This window comes from Syngnathus leptorhynchus, chromosome 3 (assembly GCF_054491065.1).
Source record: "Syngnathus leptorhynchus isolate UIUO chromosome 3, UIUO_Slep, whole genome shotgun sequence".
NCBI lineage: Eukaryota > Metazoa > Chordata > Actinopteri > Syngnathiformes > Syngnathidae > Syngnathus > Syngnathus leptorhynchus.
Window position 1 is genome coordinate 14,354,974 of NC_141197.1, and position 16,580 is coordinate 14,371,553.

At 41.8% G+C, this 16,580-nt stretch overlaps 1 protein-coding gene across 7 annotated transcripts in view; it reads left to right on the top strand.

The window, feature by feature from the left end:
- Positions 1-16,580, top strand: part of esrrga (estrogen-related receptor gamma a) — a 139,721-nt gene that overhangs the window by 116,853 nt on the left and 6,288 nt on the right. For all 7 annotated transcript variants that reach the window (XM_085907548.1, XM_085907544.1, XM_085907542.1 and 4 more), the window contains 2 exons: positions 15,431-15,537; positions 15,617-15,779. In XM_085907548.1, coding sequence (XP_085763674.1) covers positions 15,431-15,537; positions 15,617-15,779 — 270 coding nt within the window. The remainder of the gene's footprint in view (positions 1-15,430; positions 15,538-15,616; positions 15,780-16,580) is intronic.

Here is a 16,580-nt window from a genome sequence, read left to right on the forward strand (position 1 = left end):
CATATAAGGGTGGATGGATGGACGGACGGACGGTCTTATTGCATTGCAATGATACGCAGATCAGAATGAATATTAAACCGTCTCAATCAATTATGATGCAGTCAATGGCATTCCCAACAAGGCTCTCCGATCCAATATCGAATTATTTTTATCCATAAATGTGAAAATTGAAATGAATGGAGAGAAGGAAACAGAGATGAGAGATGAACATGGCCCGTATTGATCTCTGTGCAGACAGTGAGCAAGCATGTCGGTCATTGATCCACATACCCAAAGTTATTTTTGCATTTAAAAACTTGACTTCCTTCTTTTCTTTTTTGCTTCGTCCCTTTCTTTTACAAGACACGAGGCCAGCTTAACCTGGTTATCCACAGGCGTGTGAGCGGTTGTGTGCGCGCACAAAGCAACGATTGCTCGGCGCCGGAGAGATGGCGTGATTAGACGACAGAGCGAGGCAATCCACAGCTCTGTTTACAACACTGAACACTGATCTAATACTCACGCTCACATACACACAACACACGTGCACACACACTTCTCAAGTGATCTAGTGTTGAGTGGAAAGGTTTCTCAGAGCGAAATGCCGGACTTCAACATTTGTTATCCTCTTCCGTGTAAGATAAGAAGGTTAACTCATCTATTCTTTTCTTTCCAATCGAATAAATGCTAGTGTATTCTATTCATTTGCGCGAGTGTGCACGCGCACGTCGACGCTTTTCTTATAAACGCACACGGCGTACACACGGGCACGCACTTTTCTTGCTATGCTACAGTAATTTTTTAATCAAATTGATGGAGAGAGACAAAGAGAAAAAAGACAGAGGCAGAGTGAGGAGAGGTGAAGCCAATTTATGCTTCATGATATGGTTGCACTGCGCTGCTCACGCACACACACACATGGTGACACATACACAGAAGCTGGGAACAGTGGTAACAACGTGTCAAGGCGAGCGCCAGGCAGCTAATTTGAAGTCATTAGATGTCTGCCGTACTGGCAACAATTTGTTACGCTCACACATGCACAAAGGCCCGCACACAACAACACGACACGCGCGCACGCTGAGTTAAGAGCCGTCTGCAGATAGCGAGGAGGCTAAATTGTAAACTAATTTAAACATCACTCAGCGTTAGAGAGGCTGCCTGCGAGACAGGCCCCCGGATAACAAGGCCGGGCTGTGTGTGTACACGCGTGTGTGTCTATATGCGCTGCAAGTCATGTTTGACACACAAGCTCGTCCAAGCTGGTGACAACACACGCTCGCTCACGCACGCACGCACGACGCACGCACACATTGCTTTGATTGCTTCTTTTATTCCAAGGCTTGGTTTGTATGCCTGCGTGCATTTCCATACTGATATGGCCTATATGCAAACATTTGATATGTCATTAGAGGAGGAAAATGAGGTTTCAGCTAGTGTGTGTCTCTTGATATCCCGCAAAGAATATTAAAGCACACACACGTGTATGAGGAGAGAAATGTAATGGGATGAGAAATAAAAACAGCATTGAGAATTTACATAGATGCACGTAAATTCAGTATCACAGAGACAAACACTCAAAGTTGTGTGTACTTGACTTTATTTCCTCATTTAGTTACCAAGAGTGTTTATTTACTCCCTTGCAGAGATTGACAAACTTTTCTTCTTAGATTGGTAACTTTTACTCATCTGCATATTTTAATGCAATTGAATTATAATGGTGATGACAAGATATTCCAATAAAACATGCATCATTCTATGTCAGAATATCAATTCTTAATGAAACTCATGATTATATTTGTCGGCCTATAAGTGGGTAAACTAAAGAAGCGTGTTGTCGAAATGGATGAGTACAAAGTGTCAGTAAGCGATCAAGGCAGCAGCTTAGAGTCAATAACATCACAGTCTCCATTCTCCAAAATATAAATATTGTGATTTAAAACAATACTTCATAAAATGTATGATTAAGCAAGTCTTCACAGTAGCACACAATGAAGCAGTGAATTATGGCGATCTAATGTGTACGGCAATTGACTAGGTGGGTAATAACTGCATACCTGGTGATTAATTAAAGCAGAAGCCACAATTTGAAGAAATATGCAATGTTATGAATCCCAGGCCTGTGGTGTCCAATATTATGAGTTAGCGCAGAGAAGATCTCATTTTAATAGCTCTCCAGGAGACAACTGCAGTCAGGTATTAAACCGCATGTCATAGTCAAGTGTGTGCGTGTGAATGAAGGAGGAATGAGGAGCAGTCAGGTGAGAGAGGAAGCCCGGCAAATATTTAAACAGGAGCCAATGAGAGTGTGAATGAAAAGAAAAGGCAATTTGTCTGCTCTTTTCATCCACTGTCTCCCTCTCGCTGCATAATAGCTAAATGACGAGCGAGCGGCCAGTCATGCCGGTCGCTCTTATCTAGACATGGCCACACAAAAGGCCAAGACAGGCAGGCAAGGCGAGCACTTGACTTGACAGAGGAGCGAGGAAAGGAACAAATGAAGCAATCGGCCAACAAGAAGCTCTAATGCCGTATTTTAGCAAAACCTCAGGTCTTCAATAAGACCGCTTTTTTTTTTTCTTTATTCAAGTGAAGATATTACCTCCGCCCCCATTTACTTGCGTCACTATCTCCTGATACTTTTGGTTCTCCTCATCTTCCACTTTCTTTCATTCCATTTCAATTTTGACACTCTAGATAAGTGTGATTCATTTTGATTGAGCTGTAAAAATGGTTGAAGGGAATGTGAAGGGGATTTGTTCTTTTAAGTGATCTGCATGGGGATTTGGGAACTCTAAACTTTAAAATGGCCGCCTTGCTTTCTTGTACTATCTGTCATTTTGGCTTAACCCATTATTGATCACTGCATAGATTGTCAATCCTATGACGTTTAATCAACCACATTCTCTTTCAAATGATCGAAAAGTTGAAAACTAAAATAAAACCCCCACAAGGAAACTGACCAAAAGTTTTTATATGTTTATTAAAACAAGAAATGTCGAATGACTAAATTTGGATATGGATTTCAACCTTTTGCCAACTATGGACAGCAACACCTGTACTGTGTAAATAAATGGTTTAAAACGGACTAAAATTGATTCTGTGTGGCTAAAAAGCAAAGTGTGGAGAGTCTCTGTCACTAAAGTGAGAGGTCATTGGCAAGAGATTCTCGAATATCCCCAATACTTCTTCCTTGACAATTGCACCGGGTTGTTTGTTTTAAATTAAAAAAAAAATTCATCGTAATACTATGAAAAATATATTTTGTGTATTATTTTCAATTAAATTTATTACTTTGACAATGCTGTGATCATACATTGTGTAAAGAGAAATAGGAGAACACAAAGTGGAGAAACACTTTGACTTATAGCTCATGAATACATTTATGACCGAATGAAGCAAAGTAAATGGTGCTGTATGTGGGGGGTGTCATATACTTTAGCTCCACTAGCCCCAAAGTGCCTTTAACACAATACCATTTGACCTGATGGCCAAGTAGTCCCCTGCCAACTCTTCACCCGCTCATGTGACCTTCCTCACCCTCTCTCACTCCCACTTTGACCCTCTTCACCCTCTATTTTTAACCTCTTTATTATCAAGCCAACCTTGTTCCACGTTGGGCATCATGTAGCCAGGTCACCAACCTTGCTTGCTAGCTAGCAACCAATCAGCCAGTCAGTCAGTCAAGTGACTTCACAGTCAGTCAGTCAATCAGTCAGGCACTCAGCAAATATTGATTCATAGAGGTGTCCAGCTCCTTTTAGCAAATCAAATGTCGGGTCTCAGCAGACACACACGCAGATATTCTCATCAATGGCTGCACTTGACTGCGACACTGCAACCCCCTAAATTAACTCTGACACTCATTATGACATGAAACGTGCGGTAGTGATGTAACTTCTCAGCGAAGCCTGGGGAAGCTGATTATCAATCGCTCAACACATACACTACTATATCTTTTTAAACTCTTAAAGCACTATATCGTGACATCACTATACAATACTTTTTGTTGATATCTTCTTCTGCGCACTCGCACACATTTCATCTGCGAGTTGCGGCCATTGCTGTCGTCTCAGTGCCATTACCTCCTTGCAATAAAACGTCAGGTGTGTACACAACACGCACATACTATAAAGTCAGCGGCAGCTTTGGCCCCATTCTGTCTTCCGACACTAGTTCACCTTGACAATCACAGCATGCTCGGTGCCTCCTCAAACACGCAAACGCTCACCTTGACACACACCGCGACTGTATTTGTACACGCTTATTTTGTGTCTATTCATCATGTCAAGCTGTTAACACTTGGGCGGGGGTAAGTAGAAAATCAGTCGACACCGATTACTAATATATCTTTCATGTATGCAGTGCTTTGTGATAATCGACTTCTAAGTTCTCATATTCAATCCAAATCGGTTTTAATATTGCATATTAGGGTTTGAAATTGTATTTAATCTCGGCTCTGCTCTTCACTGCTTATCAACCTGGATGTGTCTCCATTTGCTGTTGATTTTCTCATAGCCTTGCTAGGTGTGTTTGATTTCCATTCATGTTCTTCCCGGCGCAGCGTAACATGTTTAGAGGCCGCTGCCTCGGTTCCAAATGTGTGCCTGTGTGTCTATTTGCATGGACGCCTTTTGTGGTCCATCTTCTTATCATTGCATTGGAGACGTCCCATCTCGCTTATTGCGGCCCACACAAACAAGGCTGTTTGCAGATGAAAACAAATATTGGTGGAATCAAATTAGCGTGAGAATATTTGATATCTGATCTTTATGTTTGGATTAAGCCGAGCTTGCTTTATTGGGTTAAAGCTTGAAGGTATTGAAGCACGTCATCAATATGAGGAAACAAAGGAAAGCATGTTCTTCTTTCCTTCCATTGTTATGCACTTTTTGGTATTTCCTTTAATAGTTAATTTGTGTTAGAATCTGTTTCTAAATGTGTTATTCTACATGCACTCTCTAGCTACAACAATGTGTTTAGATCTCCCGCTAAGACTCAAAATCGGACTTTACAAAAGTATCATATTATTTTATGCACTGATTGCAAAGCTGCCCTAATTTTGTCTCTGCACATCGGGTTATCATAATAAAAAAATGTAAAAAGAAAAAGAAATATTGAGATTATAATATATGTATTAATTCTCATGAATCATCGGTTAGGTTTATCAACAAATGTATTTTATTTTTTTTACGGAAGGGTCATAGCTACAAATTACAACTCATGTTAGAGTCCGTATTGCACTTGGTCAAAGTTAAAAATAAAAATAGCTTCAAAACCTGATGTGCTAGAAACAAGTTAACACATTTTTTTTTTAAATACACCCCAAAAATACTTTTCGGAACACTTGCCAGCTCTGATTAAAATTTCCTGTTGACCAGTTGTATGAGAAAACATTCGTTGTAGTTTGCAGTTAGTTTGTACAACTGCAAAGCATGCGCAGAAACGTGTGGCTACTTTTTGACAAGGTGAAAACGTGAATGTGACCAAGGGCCAGTCTGCCTCTGTTGTGTGTCTGACCAAGGGACACACACACACACAATGACACTTACCTTCATCGGGTCACACGTTGCTGGTGACACACCTTGAACATCTTTGCAGCAGTGTGAGCTGACACATCATACAGACACGCATATGCACGCATGACTCTTCCTTTCACACATTCTACCAAGTGCCACAAGAACTGTACTCACGTGTGTCGCACCAAATTCGATTAACTTTCCACACTGAAAATGACTCAAAAGTCACCTGAGCAGTAGTAGTAGGACTGACTTATATATAGCCCAAAGTTCATTCCACGGTATCATTGACAGTAAATGATAAATATTTCTGAATTGTTTATTAGGACAAACTGTTTTTTTTTTTTAACCCAACTTTGTATTTTCCACGGCATCTATAGCATATTCCACGCAAGTTGTAGTGTTAGAGCGATGAGCTCAGATCCCATTAAAAGTGCCGAGATTAATTAAGGTTTTTGTTTGTAAAAGTCAGGAAGCACTGTCAGTAGGTGTGTAAAAACCAATACTGCACTCAACGGCCCATTGCTGTTTTATCTTGATTACATTAGCAAACCAAATCCATTTATCTGTCAGCCTTTCGAGACCAAGCTCGCAATGCGAGCACGCGGGCTAATCTGCATCGAATAGTGTCTGTCACACATCCAGCGTGGAGCCGCTCACATCCAAACACACAGTTTCACAATATGTGACACGTGATGAGTAGTGACAAATAAATCAGCATCGGAGCCCATCATCATCATCCGAGTTGTCACTTGCAAACAGTCAGCTTTTACTACTTTCAATTTGTTTCGCTATGTGTGTGTGTAAGAAAAAGATAGATGATATGATGTGATTGGATATGATATGATGGCGGAGGGCATAAAGATAGATGATCATAATTACGCACGGGGCCAAACTCCATTTCAAATAATCCTCATCCTATTCTGTCGCTGCCGGCGTGCCGAGCATAAACACACATCAAAATCCATATAAAAGTTCACACATAAGTTTATTGCTCACCTATGCATGCAGCAAATGCGGTGGAAGAAAGAAAGGGGTTGTCATGACATCACATTATTTCTCCCGGTTCATGCAAAGTTCACAGGCAGCCATGAAATAGTTCTTCCTTCCCTCCCTTTTGCTTTTCTTTATCTGTTTACTTTTCCTCATTGTTTACCTGGCCATCATTTTGTCTCGTCGGCCTCCTCATTCATATTCTTTCTCTTTTGTCTGTCGCATCCCCTCACCCCTTATTTTCCATCCATTGTTCTTAAATAAGAGTCGGGATGATTCATCCATTCCATCAGAGGATAAGCAGGTCGTAAAATGGGATTAGAGCGTGCCTGTCAGCAGCTGAGGAGGACGTATGGTTTGTGCGCGTGCAAAACACACACACACACACACGCATACGGGGGAATCATCTAAATATCATATAGGCATAAAGACAAGAGATACACCTCATGAAGACACAGCTGCTGATAGGAAACAGTTTGGATAATTGTATGTGTCTGTGCCGGTGTTTTCGTAATGATATTGTTCGCTGCAATTATTCCGTTCACCAATTATTGTCACCATTATTGTTTATCAACAGTCTGCAGTATGTCACCTTTGTTTTTTTTTTTCATAATTTTCATAAAAGTACACCAAAAAAACAACACCATTAGTATCAGTCATGTTAATGTGACTTGGTTTATTAAAACAAAGGCTTTGTTTTTTTTATTGTAAACGGAAATGATGGAAAGATTTTTTTTTTTCAGACAGTAGATTAACTAAACAAGAAAGGGACTTAGCATCAGGCAAACTATACACCTCTAGACACCAAATGATTATTTTTATGTCAATTTATTTGACTCAATATAGCTCCATTTTTAAAAGTCCTCTTCACATCTTCAAAAAATTCTACCAAGCAGTAAATCATAACAAATATGCAAATATCATTCAGCAGCAAACAAGCAGTTGAAAGAGTCTTTTCAATATTATTGTTATGTATTTGGTGAGGTCCGGTCAGGTCACAATCATTGGTCCTCATATAGCCTTGCACGCTCGCTGGCGCGGCTCCAGCCAGCGTCCATAAACGCACTCGGGCACGCGCTAATTTACGACGCTAACGCACCATAAACCTTCTACATTTTCTTTGTGTTCGATCTGAGCACACCTTATAAGCATGCTGATGGGATGTTTCATCTGCAGGCCGCTATTGTAGCTACGTACCTTATCGTCTACCCAAAATGAATGTTGGGTTGTACTTTTGGGTATCCGCATGTACATTTGTCAAGTTATGTTCGGGCATTCTCTTTGTGAGTTTATTTGAACACGAAAGAATCCAAACATGTTTTTGTGCGCTTGTGTGTCTGTGTGCCGTCCATCAAGCCACACACTCAGCCGAAGCAAAGCATTGGCTTGCTTGCTGATGATGACATATGAGTTCCTGGCCGTTGTAATGGCTGTTAAATCTCATAATTACACGCTTCTTTATTGCAATGCATAATGACCCTGCAGCACTATCGGACAATTAATTAAGATTTTCAGCCGGGGCTCTTTTTTTTTTTTCAGGCCCAGATGAGAATGTAGAATGAGGGCCTAATGTTCTTGTCTCCAAGCTAGGACATTATGAGGCGCTTAGAAAGCTCCACGTGTGTCGGTTTTCATTTCTCTCATTTTGTCTGTCTTCAAATCCTCCCTTGTTGAGAATCCCCTTTTCCATGCTTATCCTGAATGATGATGATGATGGTGATATATTGGAGAGCATATCTCTAATCTGTGAATGCTAAATTAATCCCTGTGGAGTTTGTGTGCTTGTGGCTCTGTGGGAAGCTACGGGGGATTAGGAAGATAGAATCAACACCACCTCATAAACCCGTACATGGACACCACACTAGTGGATAGGGGGCCATTGGAATTGTTTTTTTTTTTTTTTTTTTTTACAATCGAAAGATTTTATTCACACATTCAACATGTGTTGATCAGATTTTGAGTAGAGTAGATTTAATAGCAGTCAAACATAAATATTTGTAATTAATTATATGTGCAATTTTCATTTCTTAGCTCTCTAACCATCCATTTTTTTCAAAGTGAAGACAAACTCAGAGTTCAGTGAAACATCAAGACTGCAGAATAAAATACAATGGGCCTTTTTTTTTTTATACTTGTGGGATTTGGCCTCTTCAGAAAAATACGTTATTACAGGAAATTGCTCCGAGCAGGTAATCCAGCAAGCGATCAATAGACAGCCACAACGCGGTTAATTGAACAAACTGGGAAATGTGAATTCATTACAGATCAAATTGATACATAGACAGCTGAGTCGCTTTAAAACCCCGTCGTCTGATCTCAAATCCTCTCGGAAGCTTCATCTCTTGTTTGACTGAATCTTCATGGAATTCTATTGTGTTGCACTCTATCAGCAAACAACATTTATGATTATAGTTATTACCCAATATTTGATGTCTGGCAATTCCCGCTGTTGAGGCCCAACAGAGAAACGATCAGTCTTTGGCACAGAGGAGTCTTTTTTTATTCATGTCCCAGCTACAGTTAAAACAATATTAGCGTTGTCATCATCTGATCAGATCATAAAAATTATGAAAATTGAGTAAGTGGATGAGTACTTTAAAACAATATATTGCCATCTTCATTGTGTGAATTATCTCAAAGAGAATATAAAACAAACTCAACTGTGGCTTGTATATGATTCATTTGTTCATAAATCCATCTCTTTATTTACTGTATTTTTTTTTTAAATCCATTTTATTCCTACTGTCTCTTTATTCTGGAGCTCTAATTACATTTTTCACTGTTCACCTTTTTTTTTTCCCGAAAAACTGTCTGTCAGCAGTGTCAGTTTGTGTGAGACCCACAGAGACTTAACACGTCTAAGCTAATACACACACTCACACACAGTGGTCATTCCTGCCTGCATCAGCATTGAATCATGAAAGGCAGTAGTAGGATGCAGGAAGGAAGAAGTAAAGATAAAAAAAGGAGTGTATTTAGTGTGTTCACTCTCAAGCCGAGTAGATGATTGTCAGTCGGGCGGGGCTCACGACTCAGTACGGAGTTCAGAAGACCCAAGTGGCACATGCCTACCCACACGCGCACATTATTTGACACAGCCCTGGTGGAGCTGGAAGTGGGTAATTAAAATGTAAATATTGATATTTTATTATTTGAAATGGCTCCACTGCAGTGCTCTTAATGTCACTCCATCTGGCGTCTCCGCAGAGACCCCGGCCGGCCTCCACGCTGCCCCCTCCGAGGCGACCCGGGCGCACCCACACCCCGCAGCCACCTCGATGCGGCCGCGTCTTTCGATTTGGCTCTAATTAACTATTAAATATGAGCGGCCGCAACCACCGAGGCAGCGCGCTTGACACACACACGAGCTCCTTCCTCACTGTTTCACACACACTCATATCCACTAAAGCAATGGGAAGATTTTAAGTGTTAATCTGCCAGTGCTGCTGATGGTGTCTAATGTATGCAATTAACAGTCAGCCAGGGCTGAGGGTTTGGTAATTAGCTGGCTGTTCACACTGATTAGAGGCCAGCGCAGCCCTATGACTGCTCCACTCTCCCTGAGGCCGCACACGCTCGGAAAGTGGGGAGAGGTGGCTAAGGAAATGGAGGAAAGATATTTTAGCCAACAATGTGAGAGGTGGTGAAGGTGATTATGTACATAATGAATGTGTTCCTAAGCAATAAAAGTGACTGATGTGGTGTCACTTTTCTCTCAATGTTGCTCCCAAAGTCATTTTATCATCAGAGTAGACCTGTTCATCTTTTTACCTCTCACTTTTTTTATTAACTGTAGAGGAGAGGGGTGAAATGTTTGTTAGAAAGTTCATATTCCAACATCGATGGGGTTTTTTGCGTCTTTTTTTAATCGAGCCCTCAAAGGTTTTTCTTGTTTTTGTCAACTGACAGCTATTTTGTATAGGGAGAAATTTGTGTCCGAATTATTCACACAAATACATCTGCGATGTTCACTTGTTCTTCGGATCCACACGTACATTCATGATTTGTTTACATTTTTCTCGTCTAAACAAATATATTTGCGATTTTCACGTGTTTTTTCGATACGCGAATACATTCGTGATTTTTTTATTGTTGCGTGTTTATTGTTTGTAAATATTCAATTTTGGGTGTGACACAAAGATTATGCCATTTTCAAGACATTGGTTTTACAAAACCTTTGAAATATATTTTTGGCTCGCATTTCGAACTCTACAACCTGAGGGCCGTGTGCATGTGTGGGTCTGTGAGTTGGTGTGTTTGTGTGTGTGTTACCTACACGCCTCTAAATGAACTGGTTCTCTTCGAAGATCCGTTTCCATCTCATTGCGCATCTCTGTATAATTGGGTCAGCTGGTGAGGGGTGTGTGTGTATGTGTTTGTGTGTGTGTACTTTGTTTGTTTGGGCTTGGCCAAAGCGATCACAGGGGGTCCGTGTTCATTTGGGCCGGCATCTGGCCTTATGGTACCAAACAGTTTGACATGCACACACACAAAGACACATGCCCCGAAATAAACGAGTACTAAGGGACTATCTTTCCATGGCATATATTAAGCCGCTAAAGCAAACTCGTACTATTACTAGAAAACATGTAATTTTGCGTTACTTGTATCAAAACTTTGTATAAAACTTTTCTTTTCATCTTCTCAATGTAAAAGCACCGAACCTGTTTTGTAGAGAAAAAGAACCTGTTGCAATTTTCCGCCTTTTTTAGAGGCGCATAATAAGCCTTAGCTTTCCTTACTGTAATAAAAGTCGGAAATAAGTGAATCATTTATATTTGATCTTTCTTGACTTAACACCCTTTGTTATTCTTGCTTCTTTTGTGTAAGCGGAAAAAGTCTTCAAACATGTTGCCAAATTATTTCTATTCCATAATATTGTTTACGATTTGTTCAAATTTCTACTAAATTTTGGGATCACATTCAAACCGATGTGGCTTGTCGTGCTTTTTGACTAAACTATTGAAGCATTGCTCCATATTCCCTTGAGTTGGATTGTGTTCCGTTTGTGTGACAGCATGTGAAGCACGTTTCTACGCTGCTGATAACTGTGTGAATCTCCGCGGCTTCATTGTTCAGACAGCCTGACGGACTTTTGTCTTATTGTATCCTGAGGCGGCGCTCTAATAAGAAAGAGCTCAGTGTCATTGTTAGCACAGAAAAGGTGCTCCAAGGCAGGATGTCTTTATGTACATATTAATATTTGTTTCCTATTTTTCTTTACACAAAAACCGGGAACTGCAATGGTTCTTGTTTTCTTAATGAGCATCCCTTTACATTATCCTGTAGGAAAAAAAATATTTAAAATAAAATGGCTGCATCTATTCGAGCAACTAAATAATTTTCAATGTGTTCATAAACTAATACTGTTCATAACTAATACTGTAAAAGAAATCCAGATACTTCTTCTGCTCAAAGCAAAAGCTTAATGACTTAAAATTGGTCAAAATTTAAAGATATTCAAAATAAGGGCCAATGATCAGAAGAGAGTTACAAGTGCTGAATAAAAAACTTCACAACAAGCAGCATATAGTAAAAAAAAAAGAAAGAACATTTAAAAAATGAAGCTATGCTGTTTATTGCTATTCCCAGTTTAGTTTCCACCTTAAAACAAAAACATTTACAAAATTGTGGCTAATAAAGCTAACATAAATATTCCGATAATACTGCACCAGGTGACCAATGTCCCCCATCCCATTATCATAGCAAATCTTATGCCATCCTCTGTGAACCAGAAAGTGACCTACTAACGTAAAAAAAAAAAACAGTTCACTTCAATCTGTGCTCCACTGAGTCCCATTCATGTTCTTGATGTGTAAACTAATGATTGCTAGTGAATCTATCAATACATCCAAATGTCCTCCAAGTGTCCAGTTCGGCGACAGCAAGTCATGTGTTAATAACTTGGACCAGATCACCAATGCAGCCTGTTTTCACACCTGTCACATTACTGCACGCTCACACCATCGCCTTCTTGGACGTACCAGCTATTGCCCGTGCACAAATGCACAAATGCACGCAACATCACACAGGCACACACAGTAACACATGGCGCACAAGAGAACACACACATACACACACGCAGGTACTTAGAAGCATCACACGCGGTCCTCACTGGTTCTCATTTGCCCTGAAACCACAAGAAAACAAATGTTGGTGAATTTGTGTGGCAACTGGGGCATGAGAGAGGCCTATCCTGTGTGTGTGTGTGTGTGTGTGTGTGTGTGTGTGTGTGTGTGTGTGTGTGTGTGTGTGTGTGTGTGTGTGTGTTTGTGTGTTCGTACGTGTTTGTGTGTGTGCCAGGCTGTTGTGCGGTCTCGGGTGTAAACGTGCAGTCAGGACTCATTTGGCAGACAAACAGGCCGCAGGCTGGCTGGGGAATCTACTTGTGTTTGTGTGTTTGCCTTTGCGGCGCGTGTGTGTGTGTGTGTGTATGTATGTGTGTGTTTGTATTTGATAGAGGAGAGAGAGAGGAGAAAGAAAGAAAAGAGCCTGTCAGAGCGAGTGGTGGAGGTTAAGTCTGCGTGACTGCACTTCAGCCTCTTTCTGTCACCCCGTCACACACACACAGAAAAACACACACACACACACACACACACACACAAAAGTTGGGGATTGCTGTAGTGTGCTGAAAAAATAAACAACATATTTATAGTGAAAAATGTATTGTCAACTTTATATAGAACATAAGCAGGCTATGACATCATTGCAAAGGGTTAATTAAAAAACAAATTGTAAGTGGTTACTGTACACAAACACAGCACGAGATGCCTTATCAACAACGAGCAGAAAGCAAATGTAATTAGAGCTAAATAAGGAAGTCCCTTTTGTCCAGTGAAGTCACAGGTATGAAAGGAAAGGGTATCCAGCCTTCATCCCCGTCTCCCTCCCCCCTAGTTTTACTTTCCCTTCCCTCACTCATCCCGGTGCTCTCGCTCCATCAATACCGCTCTCTCTCTCTCCATCATCAGCACTAAATTCCCATTGATGTTTCTTTTCTTCTGCCGTATCGATCGCTTCATGAGAAGGAGGCGGGGAGGTGAGCGAGGAGGGGGCGGGGGGTTGCGAGATGGCGTTATCTGTTAATTAATTTGTCCTGAAGCTGGCCACCTATTAATCAGACAGATAAGAGGCATTGGATGGCTGAACGGCGCAGACAGGCTCGTGAGGAGAGGATGTGGGGGGGGGGGGGGGGGGGGAGGAGAGTGGCTTTCGCGTTGGGCTCAGATTTGCGCACCGGAATACACACACACACGCAGTGTACAGCACGTTTTACCCACAGATTGAAAACATGCTGATGAGACAACACGTTATGCACATTCTCACCGGCACGTGTATTGTTGCAGTGGAACAAGCGCAGGAAGTGCCTCCACCAGATAAAAGTCATTGATGCACTTTGAGAAGAAACGCTGCACATGGCCTTGATAAATTAATCATGAGGCTTTTAATTATTGGTGTTTCCCTTTATACTGGAGTAAGCGTGCGTTTGTGGCGTATCAGCTGGAATCAGGAGGGACATTTGTTGACAGGAATGTAAGCATGTGTTTGTGTGCAGTGTATATATATATATATTTTTTTTTTTCTTTTTTTTCTCCACATTTGCAAATGATTACTTGATTACTTCTACAATGTCCCTAGACAATCACAATGTTCCATTTCTGGTGAGATATTTTTAGAACAGGCCCATGCATGTCATATTCCTATAGTCCTTGAGAGCGCCACATTTGCGAAACCTGCTCTGTTTGATTACGTACTATATCATCAAGTAGAAGGCACTGCCACTTGGCAATGAGTCGATTTCTTTTCACTGTATCGGTGTGTATGCATTCAGGGGCATTTATGTGTGTGCAACAATCTGAGTAAGCTTGGGATGTCAGTAATAGTTGTAGATGGAATGAATTGAAGCATGTTTCAAGCAACAATAGCCCGCAACCTGAACATAATGAGACGTCTGCCATTACCCATCAACACACCGACCGATAAGAAGCCCCCGAACGCATAGACACATGCGCAAACACACACACACACACACACATGCACTGGCACGCGGTCCCCCGTCTCGAGAGGAGGCGCACGGCAGCAGATGTTGTTGAGGAAATATCTTCCTTCTCATCTGCGCGCTCCTCCTGGCAGGATGTTGCATCCAAACACACACACATAGCGGAGTGCTGCGGTGCAGTATGACAGGTGCGCTTACGTGGGACACCTCTGGTATGAAAGACTCGCACGTACACACATGTGGTGTGCACACTCTGGCGCAGGTGTGGGTGGACAGGTGTGTGAGGTGAGGACAGCTGTGAGGAAGGTGTGAGTGGGCATGTGTTCCATTAAAGGGGAAGGGAGAGCAAAATGAAATGTTGCATTGGACCAATCAGGATTAAATTGTTTGACTATTGGTGTGAAGGATTGTTTGTCTTTACGTATCCTATGATTGGCTGGCGACCAATCCAGGGTGCACCCCGCTTCTCACCCAAAGTTACCCGGAAAAAGCTCCAACTCGTCTACTATTGAGAATGGATGGGTTTTCACTCCCTGTAATGACCAGGTGTCCCAATACTTTTGTCAACAAAGTGAATAGGCTATTACAAATTGAGTGGGTTGTCATTGAAGAAAGGAGGAAATTTGAAGCTACAAGTGCAATTAGAGAAGATGTTTGAGCAGTGCAGCAGCGATGGGCTACATTGATCCAGACGACTTGTGTCAGGGGGAGATAAGGCTTACCTGTCCCCAGAGGACGCCCCTGGTCACGGGGGAGGGTGGAAGGGCGGCAAGCCGATGAGGAGGAGGAATCCTATGGACAGCTGGGTGGATGCAGGGAGGAAGGCAGTTAGGGAGAGAAAACATTTTTGATCCTGTCCACCAGAATAAGACTTGAACCTTTAACCTTCTTATTCTTTTAGGGAGTATGGATCTCATGTGTCGATTTTTTTTTTTGCCAGGTTTCTCCACGCTGTCTCTAGCAGACCAGATGAGTCTTTTGCAGAGTGCATGGATGGAGATCTTGATCCTGCGTGTCGTGTACCGCTCGCTTTCCTTCGAAGACAAAGTTTGTATTGTTCTCTTAATTCTGGCTCTGCTTAAAAATTCACCTGAAGTTTCTTAATTATTGACGTTTGTGGCACTAGCTGGTGTACGCCGAGGACTACATCATGGACGAGGAACAGTCAAAGCTGGCTGGACTTCTGGAGCTGAACAACACCATCCTTCAGCTGGTCAAGAAGTACAAAGCCATGAAGCTGGACAAGGAGGAGTTTGTCACTCTGAAGGCCATCGCACTGGCTAATTCAGGTAACATTAAAGCTCTGTACGTTTGTTTGTGAAGTGCAGAGAGTTAATCCCAGGAATCTCCATTCCTGAGGGACTCATTTAAACGGAGCCATCAAAGAGCTCCTTTCAATTCTCTTCATCCAAAGTGAGTAACAGTCGCGTAAACAACCTGTGTAAAATTATTTCCACACACACATTCTCACACGGCCGCTTGTGCGACCTGTAGCCCACCTTGTACAAAGTGGCCTTCCTTTTTACAATTAGCATAGTCGTCTTTTCAGATGCCTGTTAAATAAGGTGAAATCATTCGAGCCCAAAGTCTGTCGATAAAGGCCCCCCTCTGATGTGTCCGGCTGCATCGACAGCTGACTGACACACAAACACACTCGCACACACACATATACTGAGGCGCGAGGCTCGCCCCTCCCCTCCCATGACCCGTCTTTTGAACTTTGTCTTGGATGGCGGCCAGCTCCTCAGTACTCTTTAATTACAAGGGAGAACTGTCAATACAATGTGTTTAAATGGGAGATGCAATGGAGGGAGCTTTGAATGTTGAGGGAGGGGCCTTTTGTTCCAATCCTGACACCATCAATGCACTGATAGCCCAAATCTGCCACTCACATACACACTTTCCAACAATTTAATCAGAATGAAACATACAAAGATGCCACTGAAATTTAGAATTAGCATTTGACATAGCTTATTGGTTTGTGGAGCAGTGGTGTGCATAGGGGGGGTTCCAATGGGGCGATAGGCCCGAGTGCTCTTTTCTTTTGTGCGCAGCGTAAAATGACAAAAGACACGGCTTGGTGTTCCCCA